The 19,827-nt window shown below is 41.9% G+C and overlaps 1 protein-coding gene across 1 annotated transcript; it reads right to left on the bottom strand.

The window, feature by feature from the left end:
- Positions 1–1,327: 1,327 nt before the first annotated feature.
- LOC120440687 (stereocilin) lies at positions 1,328–18,771 on the bottom strand. The gene is made up of 29 exons (XM_039613788.1): positions 18,678–18,771; positions 17,433–18,569; positions 16,939–16,963; positions 16,258–16,828; positions 14,212–15,090; positions 14,070–14,132; positions 13,859–13,984; positions 13,368–13,534; positions 13,100–13,286; positions 12,758–12,873; positions 11,495–11,627; positions 11,223–11,405; positions 10,823–10,861; positions 10,573–10,749; positions 10,252–10,401; positions 8,350–8,408; positions 8,069–8,192; positions 7,902–7,984; positions 7,659–7,794; positions 6,991–7,193; positions 5,079–5,169; positions 4,800–4,971; positions 4,490–4,659; positions 4,019–4,174; positions 3,393–3,535; positions 2,790–2,938; positions 2,457–2,554; positions 1,608–1,755; positions 1,328–1,460 (listed from the first exon to the last, which is right to left on the bottom strand). The coding sequence occupies exons 1-29, from the start codon at positions 18,769–18,771 to the stop codon at positions 1,372–1,374; spliced, it is 5,868 nt and encodes a 1,955-aa protein (XP_039469722.1). The 3' UTR covers positions 1,328–1,371.
- Positions 18,772–19,827: the final 1,056 nt, after the last annotated feature.

Below are 19,827 nucleotides of genomic sequence, written 5' to 3'. Positions count from 1 at the left end.
AGTCGGGGTAATTGATAGGGGAAGAGAATCATGGTGGGCAGAGTCTGTGGGCTTCATCTCTGTTGTGGTCCCTGTGGTTTCCACTTCTCGTGCCTTCTGTGTTCCACTTTCTTTGTCATCATGTTTTGTTTCAGTCTTAATTCTCAGCGTTAGCTATTAGCTATTTTTGGGGACAGCCTCTTTTACTTTGAAGGTTAGTTTTTTTACGTGTCTTGTTTTTTGGCTTTGCTTCCTGTTTTTACTCATTTGCCTTCATGTGATTATCTGCCCCGCCCTCATTTGTTTAACATGTGTTTAATTGCCACCGCAATTACGTGGGAGCAGCTGAAAAGGCACATAGACATAATCAAAGTGAAATTGAAACTGAACATCAGAATTGAGAAGAAAAGCTTTGAATGTGGCGTGGTTGTTGGTGTCAGACAGGGTCGTCTGAGTATTTCAGAAACTGCTGATCTACTGGAATTTTTCCCGCACACAAAATATCCAGCAGATCAGCAGTTCTTTAGGTGAAAAGGCCTTGTTGATGTAAGAGGTCAGAGGTCAGACTGCTTTGAGTTGATAGGAAGGCAACAGTAAAGCTTGATTTTGACTTCTGTGGGAAATCTACGCCCGAATTTATGTAGTAACTGAAAAACTCCTTTTACCCCTGCACGCAACCTTCCACGCCATTCAGACTGTTGTGGAATGCCTTGACCCGACGTGTAGTTACATTTCTCGGGAGGTGCACATCAGGTTACATAGAAGGTTGCGGTGTAGGGTTAAAATGAAGTTGCAGTTATGGCCTAAGTTACGACGTAGATCTGATGCAGAAGTATAATTCATGTGTAACTCAAATGAGTGCAGAAGAGCACACATTGGTTTCAGCAGCAGAAGACCACACCTCATGCCAGTCCTGTCAGCTAAGATGCGAAAACTAAGACTGCAAATTTACACCAGCTCTGACCAGATCTCTATTCAGTAGAGCACATTTAGGATGTGATGAAACAGGAGATTCAGATCATGGATGTGCAACCAACAGATTTGCAGCAAGTCCAACCCAGTAGCAGCAAAGAGAGCCTAATAAATTGTCTGATGAGTGTATGGACCATGGTGTATTAATGTAATAAAATATCTCAAGTTTCTGAAAGTCTTATCCTCTGTCAAACATTAATTATTGCAGTGAGATTGTTCTAACAAAAGAACATTACGTACAAAACACCTACATAAACTCATTTATATTCTGCCAAGCTGATAACCCACATAAGAGAGAAACATGTGCAGCCAAGCACAATCAAGAGCAATGCAATTTAAAGGAATAGCACACAGACGAAACAGAACAGTTCAAGTTATTTATTTGAAGTACCAACAAAAATTAAATGTTCTTCCAGTCTTTTAAATGAGTTGCCAGAAGAAGAGGTGCAAAGCCAGTGAGCATAAAGTGAGGATGTCTTTGCTCAGGGATGATGGAGCCAAGTTTCTCCCTGTGGAAGAAGAAGAACGCAGAATACATCATGAGCAAACACACAAATCTTATTCAGTGCTTATCAGAAACAAGTATCATGCAGAGTGGCTTTAACAGACTAAATATGGGGGAGGTTATCAGTTGTATTGTTTCTAAAGACACCCGCCTCTCAGCTCCAGCAGAACATCTCCTTCATATTGAGCTAATCCAACAGCATGTCTCTGTTCCTTGTCCAGCTCTGCCCACTGCTCCTCAGTGACAGCCCACGCCTGCTCCACACTCAACCATGACAACTGAACTGCACTAAACACCACCTGTCAGGCGCACACCCAACACACAAAAAAAATAAATTTTCATTTCCAGGAATGCAGACATTACATGGCATCAGGTTTCCTTTGATTTGACATTTCTCAGTTATTTCCAGAGCAGCACACTTTTATGAGGAGTTCAGTAACTTGTATATAAATAAAATGTTATAGTATGTGTATTACAGCAAAAAACTATCCTGTTCTGTTTATTTGTCCAATTAAAAATCACAGACAAACCCTTTTGAGGCCCACTGTAAGTTAGTGCATTATTTATAATATTTACTTATTTAATATTCATTTGGTGAAAATCACAAGTTTAAAAAATTGTTTTTCATCATTTTCAAAAAGATTAAAGAGAATGACTGAATATGTAGTCATGTGAAAAAGAGAGAACTCTTGGCTATGTATGTCATTAAAATGATTGTCTCAGATACACAGCTGTCTCCAGCTGTAAGCAAGGAAATCGCTGCCCACCTGCTCTGCAGACCTTCTGTTTGCAGAGGGCACTCAATCAGAAGAGAGCTGACTTAAAGGGAAATGACCTAAGACTGCTTGCTTCACCAAGGGCCAGAATAAAAAAATAAGGATTATTTTAATCTGTGAATCATGCAAAGCTACTCTACTGGAATCTAAGAATAAAATTCTAGAGCTAAAGGAGCTAAAAATCGGCATAAGATATTCCCTTTAAAATAAGTGATGAAACTCACTGCCATCTTTTTTGGTGATATCAGGGCGATAGCTTCGGGGGTGATTCCCCCCACTTGTTCTTGTAGCAGGGCTGACAGCACCATGTCTGGCAGGCCCGCTGGACATAGAGAGAGAGAAAGAGGCGCTGTAGTGAGATAATTAATGTTTCTCATGTCGCATCACAGGAGGAGTGTAGAGAAACATTTCCTCTTACTTCCGAGCCTGTACCCTCAGGGATACTTTTAATTGTACCTATCCATCCAAGAGCTGTCATTTCCTCTTTAAAAAGAAACAATTTTTAAAAAGTTAATCAAAAAGAGTTTACACCCAAGGGATATTATGCTCTACTATACCTGCCAACGTCCCAATTTCAGTGAAAACTTCTGGTCCCCAAGTACTAACTGGACCAAAGGCCTGTGGTCTGGAAAAACAGCTTGTCAATGCCTCCATCTGCTGCTCTGTGCATGGCAGGGATGTCTCCCGCAGGAACACAACAGCCATACTGCAGTTTGAGGGAAAAGATTCAAGATTTTATTCCTCCTCTGAGGATAGAAAACGTTTTCACTGGGTTTGTTTTGCTCAGAATCGTGCTCCCGCCTGCTGTTAGTTAGCATCTGTTAGCAGGTTCATGCGATATCAGCTCCTTTATTCATAAAACCACAAGCAGATAGTTTTGTGTTGCAGCAGGAGGGAGTTTCATTATGAGCTCTTACTTTGACAGATTGTGAGATTAGCATTATTTGACAGATATTTTTTTTCTCCATCATGTCAAACTTAGCTGATAGCTATGTTTGACATCTGCCAGTTTGTGATCATTCCCTTGCATATGCTGGATAATTTGTTTGTAAAGTTGGATCGCTGTGTTTCCTCCTTCTTGCTTTTACATGTTTCTGTTATAGCTAGAGCTGGAGCTAAGTGCATGTAGGAAGTGTGGGTAAGCAATTTATGTGACTGACCTGAGGTTGTAGGGGCTCAGTTTTTTTATCTCAGAGGGATGCAGACCACAGATCAGATGGCCAAACGCTGCCAGATCAACAACTGTTAACTGCTCCACTTTCAGTTTGCGTTTCCGCAGCACATTCAAAATCACTGCTCTCATCTGAAACGTCAGACAGGAACCACAAATTTTCATATCAACATACTCAAGTTGTGATTCTGCAATTTAATTTGGTAAATTTGGGGGTCAAATTCAAAGGAAAAGCCTTCAACAATGCAGTCAGTGAATCTTCTGCATCGGGTATGCTGACATGGTCTGAGTATACTTGGCCCTGAGTGACTATCTTTCTCCCATAATGAAATAAATGATCCTGGTGGCAGACACTAAATCGTTTGAAGACTATGCAAAGGACATGAATCAGGCAATAGAGTCCAGAGTCTCTAGATCTCAACCCATTTGCATCCCTATGGGAGATTCGGACATTATTTTCAAACTTCAAAACACAGAAGAACCCGGTTCAAACCCTTCTTTAAAACCCCACATGCTTATAGATTCAGTGCCAACAGTTTAGGCTGGTTTTACTTTAATTTGTCACCCATCTGTTTTAGAGAATAAATTAATAAATAATTTTTAAAAATTGCTCACCTTTTTAGGGCTCCAGTCTGTCAGTGTGCCCAGATGTGCCAAAACACCTGGATTAGAGAGGTTAGTGTCTTGCAGGTCCTTCTCTCGCATTGCAGTCACCAGTGAGCCAAGCTCCAGCACCTGATCTTCACTCAGCTCTCTCACTGGACTCAACAACTGGATTGAATAAAATCTTTTAGCTAAGACACAACAGTCTAGATATTTAAAAAAAAAAAAAAAAATCTCACAGTTATTTTAATTCTTTAGCACCTCTTGCAGATTTTTGATCACATTTTTGGAACATATATTGCTTCCACTTTTGTTTTAGATCCACCTCATGGGGTCAAAATCTAAACTGGAAGGAGAGACAGAAGAGCCCTGCTCTGACAGACCCTGAAGCAATCATAAGTGATGATATATACAGAGAAATATAAAGAGGAGGAGAACTTTGAGTGCCCTGGGGGATGTTCCTGTAAGTGGAGTTTAACTGACCTGTCTGAGTTTCACCCACAGTGACCGGCGCTGCTCTGAGCTCAGCGAAGAATCCTGACCAAACACCTCTACGCACTGTTTCAGCTCCTCCTGTGACATTCGGCTGAGCTGAGTGGATGTCCAAGCTGAAGGATATGTCCCTCTAATGTCTGCACAGCTTGGAACTGGCACTGCTCAAGAAAAAAAACAAAAAACTATACATGCGGATTCAGTGAAAAGACGCTAAAAGGTGGCATTTATATGTGCTAGTTAACAGAGCTATGTAAAATGCATTAAACAAAGTATGCACTTAAAGAAACATTTACTGAACTTTTTGCCCTCCGGCTCCGTGCTTTCACAATGCCCCGAATGAGGCTCTGAGTCTGCTGTCTCTGGCGATGCTGGTCAATACACTGGGTAATGCACACGCCACCAATAATGCTGTCTTCCCAGCGCCTTTGACCCACCAGGACCTGCTCCACCGTGTCTTTATTCAGCACTGACTGTACAGCAGAAACACTTATTATGAATTCCTGCAGGTCAAAATGTCTCCAAGAAAACCAGTGAAAGTAAAATAAATGTAGTTATTTGAATGATTTTTGCTGCTTACCAGTGGAATGGAGTTAATCTGCTTCGTTGAGAGAGCAAACACCAGTCGACCCAAATGTTCTACATCTCCAATTTGCCACTTGGATGGCTCCCTGGAAAACAAGAATAGGTATTCATTACTGCTGCTTAAAGTGGGAAATCTCTTATTATCCTGGGTTTTGGAGCAGGGTTTTATTAGTTCTTTGAAATTTACGATTTATGTTTATTGTCTGGGTTTTGATTTATATTCTTTTTTTTAATCTTTCTGGTTCTTAGTGATGTTTATCAAGTAAGTCTGTTCCTCTTATGTTCTGAGTATGTGTTCTGTTAGTGCGTTTTGTTACCTCAGTGATCCCTCTTTTCATTCTGTAATGTTCCTGTCTCTGCATCCACCCAGTTTCAGTTATTATTTCTTCCTTCCTGTTTTATTTTGTAAGTCGCTCTTCCCCTGCACTTTAATCATAATTAGTTTCATCTACATGTTGTTTCTCCAGCTGTGACTCTAGCCCTCAGTGTGTGTTTGAGTATATATTGTCCTGTCATTCCTTTGTTCTTCGTCTCAGTGTCTTTTTCACCAGTTATCAAGCCCTGTGTGTTTCTCTTTGTGCCTTTGTGGATTTTGTATTGCTGTGTGGGACTTTTACACCCAGCCTCATTAAACGGCTGACAGTTGTTAAATCTTGCTCGTCTCCTGAGTTTACATTTGGGTCCTAATCCTCCGAATTGTGACAATCCACGTGTTAGTGCAGGAGCAGTGCTGGAATTTCCCAAATGGGCTTGTATTTTACACCATTATTCTACTCTCCACAAATAGATGTGGATTGTGTCTGAAATACAAAGTTCACAGGTCAGTGTAAGAACTGCAGGAGATTAGTACGTTTTACTATATTTTGGACCAAGAAGCTTTGTTTTGTAAATTGTTAAAAGTTGAGACCACAAAATGAGACCACTCGTCCAGATTCTTAATTTCATTTGACTCGGAATAATCATTAGTTTGACAGCCTTCCACCTGATGAAGAAAGAAGAGAACTGCATTTAACCATTAGTTATTATTCATCTCTGTTTCTCTTTTATAGTGTGTCTTTTGTCTTGTGTCCCCCCAGCCATGCGTAGCAGACGGCTGCACCTCTCTGAGCCTGTTTCTGCTGGAGGTGTCTTCCTGTTAAAAGGGAGTTTTTCCTTCCCGCTGTCACCATGTGTGCTTGCTTAGAGGGGGGTCGTCTCATTGTTGAAGTTTTTCCTCTGTATTACTGCAGGGTCTCTACTTCACGATATAACACCACTTCACTTTCGTTGTGATTTAGTGCTCTATGAATGAAATTGAATTGAACTGGAGGTGGTAATTTGTTACAGGTTATTATTGTATGTACTGGTTTCAGGCTCACTTGAGATCAGTTGGCGCTAAAATGTACAAAAATGATTCAGACAACCAAGCTGATACATTATTTTGTGTGTGAAATTTCAGATTTGCTACAGCACTGGGCGGCAGCACTACTTCGGTCCAGATTGAACTATGACATAAATTGCACTGATGTGATGTACGATGCACAGACAGATATTTATGAGACTAGTGCCCAGTTACTTGTGATAGGTTAGGAGAAGAGAAAAGATGGAGTGAAAGTAAAAGACTGTATGCTGATGCTGCAGTCGTGACCTTTATGTCAATATATTTCAATTTATACAAGATATGATAAAAAAATGATGGGGTGGGCTTGATTTATTTACATGTATTTTTACAGGCTTACATTTCATGACTTCCACAGTCCTGTTTGATACATTGGATTTAAGTTTTTAATGGTGTAACCTTTTTTTTCTAATTAATTCATTTTTCAGTGCTTATGCTGCTTGTTTGTGTGAATCCAAAATAATAATAATAACAATATTTTAATTCTAATCTTGAGGTGTCAAAAACTCCTACACATGTGCTGTTTTACCCAAACAGGTCTTTCTGGGTGAGCAGAGCGCTGATATCCCTCAGAGCCTCTTTAGGAAGGCAGAAATTTTTCATCTCCTCCAGCCGCAGAGCCACCGCTCGTCTGTCCACCAGAGCCAAAATGTCCCCGTCTAAGAAAGGCAGCAAAGGTCCGAGGATATCCAGAGCGATGCCATCAATCTGCCCCTCAGACAGAGAAGAGCCCTGCAGAGCACGACATACAGAGAGAGACGTCTTGGATTACCAGGATTTCACACTGAAATGACTTCACTTGTGTGAAAAGCTGCTGAGAGGATAAAGGGGGGTTATGTTCTGAAGCACTTTCTCCATCTGTTTTTCTCTAAATACTATAACTGCCTGCTTGAAAAGCCTGAACACACAAATGTTCTTTCTGCAAAATTAATGAATTAAAACAAATCTAATAAGTGACACACAAACACTGACTGAAGCCCTGACTTATCTCATCGAGGAAACGCTCTTCTGGTTTCTGGTTTGCTCTGAATTCTCATTATAATGGTTTAGAATTTTATTACTTTGGGAATTTGCAGAATTTGGTATTTGAGCTTGATAAAGTTTGCTTCCTACAGCAACAACAAATCTAAAACGTGCTAAAACATGTGTTAACTTGTGCCCATCTTGCATGATAAGCTGTTATTTTGGGTGTTTTACCAGCTCAGTTAAGGCCTTCTCGGCTAAATTGGTCTGTTTATAATGTGGCAGTCTGAGAAAATCAGCAAACTGTGCTTGAACGTGGTCCAAAATGGCTCTGAGGGATGCATTAGAGAGCCTCTCTGTCATGGTCACCCTGGAAAAGAGCAGAGCATGGGTGTAAATGTAGTCACCCCAGAGAAACAGTAAAACATTTATTCAGAAAAAAAGAGTAAAATATAAATATAAGGAGGTGATATTTACGGCAATGTTGCAGAAAACGCAGAACTCAAAATACTGAGGTCGAGTTTAGGTTGTCTTCTCAGTTCCTCTATGATACATTTTCGCTGGTGGCACATCTGAACTTGTTAGTACAGGGGAAAAAATGCATTTTCATGGAAACATACATTTTTATGGCTCACATTCCTCACCAGAGCAGGTCTTATGCCTCCAGGCAACTCACTAACAAACTGAAGCAGCTCTACAAAATCTGTATCATTGGTCCAGAGCTTCAGAAAGTCACAGCTCATTCCACCAGCGATATGACCCAGATCTCTATGAGTGAGAAAGAAGCTATTATTTAGACTGTCTTCTAAGCGGGTGTCTGACTGAAAATGAGACTTCAGATGTTTCTGTTGTGTTTTTATTTTAGTTTGCAATCAAAATATTAAATGAATTATTAAATCCGTGCTTTGGCAGGGGTGAAACCTACCTCACTGACTTGCTGGTAATGTTTAGAAATTCATGGATCTTGCTGAATAGAAACTGAGCCTGTAAAGAAAAGGAACTGCATGAGTTAGCATTTTAACTGTGCTTTTCTTTAAAATCAAGAAAGAATCTCAAACCAGCTTCCAGATATTACAATAAGGCAAGTTTTTTTAGCCCCAACAGCTGGAAAATAAAAATCGATTACCTAACTGTGACAAACAGTTGGTCCCTTATAGACTTTAGTATTGCCTTTCGTCGGACTAACAATACCCTTGTGGTGTCTGTGGTCGGCCCTACAGCCATCCATATTAGCATTTAACGTGTACAGACAGATATTTCATCACCTATAAAAAGTGGAATCTCACTCTTTGTCAAAATCCTTTCAAAATATATTTATTCATCTGCTCTACCTTGGGTTTCACACGTCACAGATTTTGTTCAGTTATTTATTTATTTTGTAGATGACATTTTTAGGATGCATAAATGTTGAGTACAGAGAAAGATTTTTTTCCCTGTTTTCCCACACTGTTTAAAATTTTTTATACTTCTTCAACTCAGCATGTTGGGTATTTACAACAAACCCATTAACATATTGATTAATATGAGGTTAGCCACTTAGAGACCTCTTGAAATGAGCGTGACACATAGACACACACATTTATTTGTCTGTGTTGTTTCTCATTATTACACATAACATAATTTATGGACATCTATAGTTCTTCTTTACATGCATGAATTGGATGGGTTGTTACAGATGTTTGCTGAAAATGTCATATCAATAGAACCTCTAGAAATATACTTAGAAAACTGGTGTTCAATATTTATTTTAGCCACTGTATATGCACACACACTGGTTGGAGGATATTTATCAGCAGACGCTGGTTAACGAGAGATATCATATGTATATAGTACAATATGAAAATCTTTATTTATAGAACATATTGCAGGTTAGTTCAGAAATAGTGTCATCATGTTGTTTAACCAGAAACATGAGTTCAGCTCAGTTGCACACCATTCTATCATTTTTTTCCATGTAGCACGTCATAATGGAAGGAGAGTGTACATGACACTCAGTCCTTCACGATAGTTTCCCCCTTCATGTGAGACTGACTAATATGAGCACAGATGCTCTGCCTGCTGTTGATGGTATTTTTCTCCCCTACAGCTAAGTGCAACTGTAAACATGGCAAAGTAAAAGAGAAAGTACGCTACCAGTGTAGCTTACAGGAAATGTGAATTGGAGCAAACAGCCAGCAGTAGGTGTAGAACAGTCAAGATTTTATTCACTTTAATCTGTAGAGCGATCCTCATAAGAGTAAACAACGACACCCTCTCTGCTGGCATCAGCCCCAGAAATCATAAATGTCTCCATACTATATATATTCAGCAGTATTGGTTTTAGGTGAAATTTAAGATCACTTTGACAAGTGTTTAATTCATAATGCTCATATAAACATTTAGTACTGTTTTTAAGAGGAAATTTAAGGTTTAACACTGACCCGATGATCAGTCCGATTACTGCACATATCAGGGAAGCTAATGAGAGAAAAGGAACAATCTTCATTGGTTTGACTGAAGTCTTGTCGGGCTGAGAACAGGTGGTGAAAGCAGGCTAAAACAATTTTGGCTGTGACAAAACCCCTTTAAGGTAGCCAATTATTAATTTATGCTGTACTCCTCCACATCATTGTACAACATCCAAACTAATTAGCTTGATGGCAGCTGATGTGAATGGAGTATTAATATCCTGAAAGGGCCTCCTGAAGCATATCCTATGAGTTGCAGATTAACGGGGGCGAAAACTGAAGCTGCTAACAGTTTCTTCTTTTGTAAAAGAGCTATTGTTGTTATATGAATGTGATGTTAAACAGCACGCAAAAGAAGGGATTAAAGTAAAAGGGTGCACCTGGTGTGGCGACCAGTCTGTGTCTCTGTACACGCCGATGCTTCTCGAAATGATTTCAGCACTCATGGTCTGCATCAGCTCCCTCAGAGGGACAAATGGTAAAAGACAGTTTAGCTGCAGAGTGGTGTTCTTCGTGTCTCTGTGCAGAGCCTGCTGACACAGAACCACAATAAGAAATGTGAATTTATGCTTTATTGAATCTAATTTGTCACAACCTGCTCAAATGTCTTTTCTACTCAATGCAGCACCAGAGGGGAAATGATAAACCATAAGATTAGAAAAGTGAGAAGAAGCAGAGGAGAAGAAACAAAGCTCCGTCACCTCCTGCATTGCATTGTATAGCATGGCTCTATGGCCAGGCTTAAGCTCAGTTAGCAATGTTCTCCAGCACTGGCAGTGGACAGCTTCACTGATCTCAGCCCACTGGAGGTCTCTGAGCACAGCAGGGGAGAGACCGGAGTGTAACGGCTTCAGTCGGCACAGTTTTTCCATGGTGAGCTGGAGAAAAACTCAGAGGTGAGAGTGCAGCTGGACGAAATTCAGCACAAATATTTTTAAAATGTCCACTTACGTTGGTGTCCTTCGAAATCTTGGATAACATTTTAAATGCCTGCAAAGAGCGTTAAAAAATAAGTCTGCCAACAAAACACCCACATTTTAAGAAAGTTCACACAGGACACATATTTCATCTCCGTTTATTCCCTGCTTTTCTTTAGTTATATGCAAATTAACAGTAGACTTACATTTATGCCCAAAATCCCTGGCATTACATATTTCAGTAAAGGTTAGCATTTCATTTCTGTGAAAAGGGGGCTCCACTGCTACACGCTTCACATCACCTTATAAAAACCACTAGAAGTTGTCCTGACAAATCGGAAACTTTGTGGAAATGCAACTCAAATTTATACATTTACAGTGACACTTGGGGAGGGAGAAGATAAGCATGACAAGAGAAATAATTCCCTGCTGACCTGTGCTGGGGAATATGTGTGTAATCCTGGCTGTGACAGGACTTCCAGGAGTTGATCTGAGGGGAGTGACAGCAGAAAAGAAGCTCCCAACTGGGGAAGCAAACCACTGAGAGCAGACAGCTCCGGAGGAGCCATGCTGCTGACATTCAGGGTCTGAACTGCTGGTATCAACCAAGAGGACAGCTATTCATAAGACACAGTGAAATACAGTTAGTCAGACATGTCATGAAAACATACTTAACTTTAACCTAAAGTTGTTCTGTGCCCCTCACCCTGCCACCGGCACTGACAAAGCCCTTGGATATGCACTGAGACAGCTGCTGCCAGAGAGCAGAGGCCACAGCAGAGTCCTGAAGATATGAACCCAAGTCAGATGGATCCAGGTAGCACGCAAGGGCTCCTAATCTGCAAAAGGCACTCATTCACTTTTCTGATCACTTGATTTAACATTAAGTTCAATGGCATAATGCTTTTTGTAGAAGGACTGCAAAATGAAGGGCTCAGTTATGAAATAAATCACAACTAAATACAGAGATTCTTACAGAATGAATAAACTACAGCACAATAAAGATAACATATGCTGCATTGGGTGTGATTAAAATGAGATTCACTATTGTTATTAATCATCATCAGCTTGACTTTCTGGGAAAAAAGAAAATTGCTGTGGACCCTCCAAGCTACAAGTATGGACCCCAGATTCATGTTAAGTTCCTTTGCTACAACAATACCAAAAAATATTATTGTGCAAAAGTCTTTAAACATACCTAATTTCTTTACAATTGGCATACCTCCGCCTTTTCTCCCCTTTTCCCTTTCCTTAAGAATGGCAGTCACCCTTCCACTGAGTCCAATTCTGATGAGGCTTCAGTGAACAGCAGACGGATCAGCTGAAGGACCAGATGCATTTTTCAACTGTGTCAGGTCTGTGCTGTTTTTTTTTTTTTTTTCCTTTTTCTTGAGGACCTGGTTTTCAGATCATGTTCATCTGTTATGGACAGTTTTTTAGGCCTGACACGTTTTTGTCTTCCAGTTGTCCAGTTTCCTCATTTTTTAAGGACTCACTACACACTATGCCAGGTTTTCAACTTTTTTTGGTGCAAAAATACTATTTTATGCTTCTCAAACTGTATTATCTTTGGTATTCTTCATAGAGTCAACTACAAAATGGGAACAAATTATATGTTTTTGCAGCACCTAAAGATACAATTGAAAATTGTGTTTTTTTCCACATTGTCTGTTATGTATAGATACCACAAAGGTTCATCCCTTTAGGTAGTTGCGTTTGGTATATCTGAGTGATTCACGGGCTGGTGTTAAGTGCTTGGTCACATACAAGAACTGGTCTGAAAATGAGTGAAAAAGCAGCCAATGTCCAAAGAAAAAGAAAAACTATTGGTCTAGACTACTTCAGAAATTTTGAAGAAAGTCTGGCTCCTTGGAAGCAAAATTTAAAGAATTGTGAGGTGGCTCAAGACTTTTGCACAATACTCTAGACATGGATAAGCTTGGATAAGTTTAAGGTATCTGGGTCCCACCTCATTATGTTGTCACCGGTCACATTTATCTTCCTACTGAAGAGGGTCCGCAGCACATGGCGCCCCCTTACTCCATCCAGACTGCCATTGCCAAGTAACTCCACCAAAGGAAAAAGCTAGCAGAGAGGATTACAAAGACGAAAAAAGCATGCGGAGTGAAAAGAAAGTTTCATGGTGGTAAAGTAGGTCTTTAATGGTGGTGGTGGAGAACACTTTTCTCTAAAACCTCACATATGTGTTGGTATTGGTTGGTATATGGAAGCATTTATTCATGTAGGTATTCATTAATGAAAAGAGATAAAGTCATGTAAGAATATGTCAATCAGAGAAATGCCCTCAAACCTGCTGTGATGTCAGCTGCTGAAAATGACTGACTGGGAGGTAAGGCAGAAGTGGGAGGATGGAGCTGAGAAAGTATGGTGGCCATGTAGGAACATCACCAACCACGCTAGACTGCAGGAGTCTTTTTACAAAGGCCTTTTTCTGCAGGGACTTCATCCCCGAGCTGTGGTCACGGATGGCTGTCAATCTGAAGAGCATTGCAGAAGCTGTTAGTGTCACATTGAGACGTTTTACATTAACTATGACCACGTTTGGCCTGTAAACTCACACGCTGTCATTGACGATGAGGGAGGCTGGGAAGCTCATTATGTCAGAGACAGACATAAAGGGGATGAACTGAGAAAGGTCCACAAACAGCTCTGGGGTCACTCGGGGGAACTTGTGGATGAAAGCTGCTGTCATTGTTTCCATGGCCTGCAACTCTTTTTGAGAGGCCTGACAGAGAAAACAAAACGCCGGACAGGAATGGACGTGGATTCAATTTGGCACTCTTTAACTATGCATGGACCATGACGTGAATCCAAATAAAGCAGAAGCAACACAGTGCAACCTGCTGTAATAACCACCAATCAAAAGAAATGCATATGAAAGAAAACACATTACAATTCTTCTCCATCTCCTTACGCTGTGATGAATAGTTTTACTGAGTGAAATCAACAAGGGCTCATTTATGTGTATTTATCCAGCTAATTAGCTTCTTACACAGAGGAAGCTTTAGCAATAAACATGTTTAAGTGCAAAAAAAGTTGAAGAACAAACCTGGCTGGTTTCAACCTGAAGCTGATCCCAGCTTCGATGCATGTGGGAGAGAAATCTCTTGACTGCATCCTTCTCAGCAGACATCACTAGAGTACGAATGCTGTCTCTTGGCATCTGGAGGTACTCCTGGTGAGAGATTCAGTTGAATGTAACTCTCAGTGTGTCGATGTGTGAGGTGTTATATGTGGGTAAATCTGCACAAGCTCAGTACCTGCAGCAGAACCTTGAGAGCAGATGAGTTGTCATCACGCTGGATGAGGTCCCACAGGACGGGCTGATGTAACAGGAGTAACAGGTTATTTACTTATTGTGTGTCTGTTAAACAAATATGTCTGTTAGTAACTGCATCTTACACTGAAGCAGCTCAGCAGGTCCTCCTTTAGTGTGGCATTCTGCTCTCTGCGTAGGAACACTCCCACAGTGTGGAGGACGCTTGTGGAGGCTTCGGGCCGCAGCACAGACCAGGATGTGTTGTCGATGAGACTGGAGAGGAGAATAGCCTGACCCAGACCCTGCCTTGCCTCTCTTTCTCCCTCATCCAGTCCCGAAGAGAGACCCACCATAAAATCTAAGACTCGCAGCACATATCCCAGCGCCACTAAAAACCCCTCGCGCTCTCCCATCTCGACCTCACACACGCTCAGCTTGTGCAGGACATCCATGAGCAGTGGTGCCAGGTCCATGCACAGCTGCGATGTATCAAAGTCATAAGGTGCTGGAAGCATGTCAAAAAACCTCTGGAGGAAGCACTTCCTGTCTTCCTGTTCAGCCAGCAGATCAGCACAGACATCAGCAAACTGAGGATTTGTTCTTAAAAGCCGATCGTAGAGTGTGGCATTCAGACAGATGTACTCTCTCAGTCCACGTGTCTGCACACAGAGCTCCAGGAGGGTGAAGTTGGTGAAATGTTGCACAGGCCACTCTCTGTACTGACAAGTCTTCAAAGTGGTGTCATCATGGGAGACGTTGTGTATCTTGGAACAGTATGCTGCAGCCCACCTGCCCTCTGGCAAGGACTGGTGAGAGTCAGTGCCACACAGAGATGAGATCAGGACTGAGTTGTTGGGTAGAAAGCAGTGTCTGAAAGCCTGAGCACTGAGAGACCTGCTGCCCAACTGAGCCAGACAGTTCTCACTGAGTCCTGTATTCCACATTGACTCATCTGAAAGCTGCACACACAGCTCATCTATGCTTGTCTGGTTAAAAAAATTATAGTCTTTTGTCACTGCAGCCTGAAACAGCACAAAAGAAATTAGTCAACCCACTGAATATTCAGTTCTTTATTAAGAATCTTGTTTCTACTTAACTCTGAAAACAAAAGATTTCATTGCACATAAACAACAAATATTAAAGGTATTAATTAAACAAACGATATTAACAAAAGTTTGTATTCTAACTGTGAAAAGCATTATGACACCAAACCCCCTAATAGCTAGTGTTACCCCCTTCGTTTGAAATAACATCAGTGATGCTTCTTGTAGCCGTCTACCAGTCTCTGACATGGTCTGAGGAAGATTTCCCCCAATCCAGCAGAATTCCTTCAGCTGTGAGATTTTTGAGGAATTATTTGCATGTACAGCCCATTATCCATTATCCCAGAAGTCCTAGTCTTTGTTCTCTCTGGCCTCCTGGCCTCTCCCATGCAAGTTAAACATGTGCAGTCTGATTTCTGATTGTAGAGGCATGCATTTTACATCAGCAGTCGCAATAGCCCGCTGTATGTCCTGTGAAGACATTTTTTTGGAGACTTCTTTTAGGATCTTGCACTCTGCTCTCGGGGTGAACTTGCTCAGACAGCCAGACCTGTTTTGAATGTCCTTCGCTTGTAGACTAATTTTGGAAAGGAATCGCTGACCTCAAATTCTTTTGAGATCTTTCCAAATCCCTTCCCAAACTCGTAAGCTGCTGCAATCTTCTATCTGAAGACCTGAGACAGCTCTTTTGATCTCACGATAGTGTTCACTCTCACTTCAATGGTCAGGAACACACCAAACTCAGCGTCTTAGGTTTAAACAGGGCAAGCCTCCTTTAAAATGCTGAGTAAGGATGTTTTAATCATGTGCACCTGATGTGATTCGCCTGCAAGCAAATCTTTGCCCATTTTTTAATGTGAATTAATGCAGCGGTGTCCTAAGTCAAGTATTGCATTTTACATAAAAATGTATTTTCTTCAGTTGTAATTGTTTAGTTTTATTGCTTGAACCTCCCACCAATGTTAAAATGAATATTAAATGTCCATATGACCAAACATGTTTGCAGGCTTTCATAGCATGTCCTAATTTTTTCACATGACTGTATGTTAAGATAATAAAGGCAACCAAAACTCAAATTTGTATTCCTTGCTAAGCTGAATTCCAAGAAGACACTCATGCTCACTCATCTAAAAAGTAATCCATTACCTGATGTGCTCTCTGCAGCCAGAAAGATGAGTTGGCACACACTGTATTGTTAAATTCATGGGCAAAGAACTCGCTGCAGACATGGACCCAAAGGAAGTCCTCCTCTGCAGCAGACAGGTACCAAGCTGCATCGGAGCACGTAGCATGCAGGTCGAGCTCCATCTGATCCATTGCAGGGTTAACTGACCCATTCTCACCTTCAAACAGTTTACAATAGAGGAATACAGTGAAGTTAGAGACGCCGGTCAAGCCTGGGATGGATTCATTACATGCAGCCTCCAGGATTTCTGTAGAGGTGGAGTACTCCATCTCCTTCTGCTGACTGCTGCTCTCTTTAGTCTCTGTTTGTGACTGGCTGTTAGGTGCAGTTAATGGTTCAATATGAAGCTTTTTGTTGGAGACTTTACGTGAAGAGGGAGCCGCTTTTGGGGTTGACTGAGCTGGTGATTTTGGTGATCTTGGCTCATCTCCTTCGGTGGAGGGGCAGGACAGGAATGGGAGGGAGCTAGGGAGGCCCCGGGAGCTTACACCCAAAGCTTGAGTGTTCCACATCACGTTGTGCCTTATTCCCCTACAAATCCACAGACAGAACAATGTCTGTTTTGTTTTGCCAGATATTTAATGCAAAATATATCAAATTAAATCAAAAACAAAGTCATTTGTATTTCTAATATATCTTACCATAAGATGAGCTGTCGTAGGTCGCCTTCAAAAAGACCGATGAGAAAGGAAATATTATTTGGAAATCAAAGCGAATAAGTAGTGGAAAAGCAGCTGGAAGCTTCTGCAGTACACAACCATGGATGATGTAACACTGCAGCTCGGCTAACAAAGCCCAACATATAAAGTTACTGACATCAATGGGAGGATAAACAGATGCCTTCACTGGCCAGGATGATTATAACGTTTTTAAAGCAGTGTCATTCACTGTCACTGTCCTCTCCCTGGAGGGTTTCTCTGGGTTAAAATTGTTTTCTGAATGAGCACTTTTTATAGAAACCACAGGAAGAGGGTGTGCGACCTTAATTATGAAATTATGAAAAGATTCTGATGTTAGTTTGTGTTTAAATGCAAGAAACAAAGATTTCTAACCACATCAGATGAATTTTAACTCCAGTTTTTATTTCTTCTAATTGTGAGAACATTTTCAGACCAAATCTCATATGAATACTCACCAGCAGAGCACCGGCTCCGGGTTTTGGGCTGTGGCATATCCACCAGGCTGCTGACATCATCAAGCAGCGCCATTGTAACTCTTGATACTTTCTCCCTCAGGTTGCCATAGACAGAACTGCCCACCCTGTGCAGGAGGCCCCTCCTCAGTCCATCCAAACTCTGCACGAGAGCTAAATTTTTCTGTGCCAAATTGCCTCCCCGCTCGCCTCCACCTGAACGTGACAAAGCCTGCAGCAGCAAGCTTTGCATGGAGTCTGCCTCCTCCTCGGTGGCTACCATTTCATCCACGGATGCATTTCCGTACAACCCATCCTGCCTCATGGCCTCAGGGGGCAAGCTGAAGGGCTTTAAACGCCCGAATGCGTTCGAGCCCTTGCTGTGTTCAGCAGCTTCCCCTGCTGGGTGCAAACTAACCACGGGCTTCCAGTTGCGTGTTTCTAGGAACTGCAGCAGCTGCTGAAGCCAGCTGACACTAAAGGCACAGTCAGTGCGACCCTTCAGTGCACAGATGAAGCTTTGTAGGCCTGCACTGGCCTGGCCGTAGGTCCCGCTGACGAGAGCCTGAAGAGCAGCTTCCAGCACAGCACTCACTGTCCTCCAGTTTTGAGCTATGAAAGTCAAGAAGGGCCTGTGAGGTTGACGCTCTGATAGAGTGATGAGGCTCTGCAGCAGGCCTAGGAGCCAGTCCCAGTGTGGGCTACCTCTGAGGGACAGAAACCAGTCCTGCACTCTAACGCTGGGCCGGGGTGGCACCTGGCCGTTCCACTGGTTCAGGGCAGCGTTTCCTTCAGACTGCAGGAAGTAATGCAGCACCTTCTCCCAAAGCTGCTCTTCGTCTGGCTCTGCCGGCTCCTCCTCCAACTCAGCACCCATCTCCTGAAGATACATGGAGATGTTGTAGAGGAAGCCAGAGAGACGATGTCTGTCAATTGGCTTGTTTAAAGAAGGCATATTCCTGCTGGGAAGTAGACCAAACGTTTTTAAGCCCCCCACAATATTCCTCATCCAAGCGGGCACAGACTGGTCCTTGGTGTTTGTCTCAGTGGGAGCTCTCTGTGGATTTGCACCGCCTCCTTTACTCCATTCTGAAATGATCTCCTTCAGAATGGCGTATTTCTGGTCTTCCTTGCCACCTCCTACAAAATAGCATCAGCGATAGCTTGAGCCAGCATTGTGTAATAAACAGATAGTAACCGAATACATAAAAAAGTGGATTTGGTAGCATGTTTTGGTGGCCTACTCACCTGTCCTCTCAGGTGCTCCTTGTCTGAGTAAAACAGCACAAACTATGATGCTCGTGAATTTAAGAGCCGCCATCCCCGACCCTTTCATAGCCATCTTCATCTCATGCCAGCCCACACCGCGACTCGTTGGTGTCACATGTTGCTCTTTGGACTGAGTCTGCTATTGATTTCACAAAACCCTCATTTAAATGCTTTTTCATTTTAGGTGATGGGGTTGAACTTAAGGAGTAAAGTGTCTCAGTGGAAAGGGGATATTAAACCTTAATGCCTGGCTACCACATCACCTTACCATCATGGTTGCTAAAACAAGTATCAGTAATGTGATTAAGTCTTACAAATGTTGGGGCTGAAAATTTAAAGTGTCCACATTTAACACTGAATGGATATCTAAAGACTGTTAAACAGGATACTTATATTCACACTTCAGTACATCCTTAGAATACCAGGATACATCTGTTTCATTAAAACTGTGCTTTTAAATGATAATTATACTAAAGACAAAAAGAAGAGAACTTATTTTCTGAACTTACCTGCAGTTCCTATGCATCCATGCCTGTAAGTATCCTCTGAAGTGTTTGTCTAACACCTCCTCACACTGAGCCGTGTCAGCACGCTCTGCACTGACCTCTTCCTGAGTGCCACTCTCTATTTCACCATCGCTTGGACTTTCTCTACCTTTCACTCTCCTTCCCCACCGCTCCCCCCAGTGTCCTCTATCTCTCTGTTATTTTAACTATTTGTGGCACCTGTTTTTTCTTTGTCTCTGGGGTTCAGGCTGATGTTTGGATTAGTATTTCATGGTGTTAGTTATGTGGATTGTTTTTGGGGGGGGGGGGGTTTTGTCTGTCTTCATTTGACAGTGTGCAGATAATGGGCATGGCAAAGTGGTTACTTTGAAAAAAAGGCATCAAATGTCTCAGTCTTGTTGGTTACCATTAGTGCATAGCATTGTTTAGGTGCTCCCAGTTTATTTTGGAGCATCTCGAGGCTACAGGAAGGTCACAGCATTCAGCAAGGTGCTCAAAGAACATGAAAATCTGGATCATGTTAATCACACCCAGGATATCTATCCCCTGACTGTCCCATGTCCCCCTGCTGCTTAATTCTCCATTGAGCTGAGACTCATCTTGTGACACAGGGTTTGTTGGGG

The sequence above is a fragment of the Oreochromis aureus genome, linkage group 1 (assembly GCF_013358895.1).
Source record: "Oreochromis aureus strain Israel breed Guangdong linkage group 1, ZZ_aureus, whole genome shotgun sequence".
NCBI lineage: Eukaryota > Metazoa > Chordata > Actinopteri > Cichliformes > Cichlidae > Oreochromis > Oreochromis aureus.
This window is presented reverse-complemented; position numbering and strand designations above follow the sequence as displayed.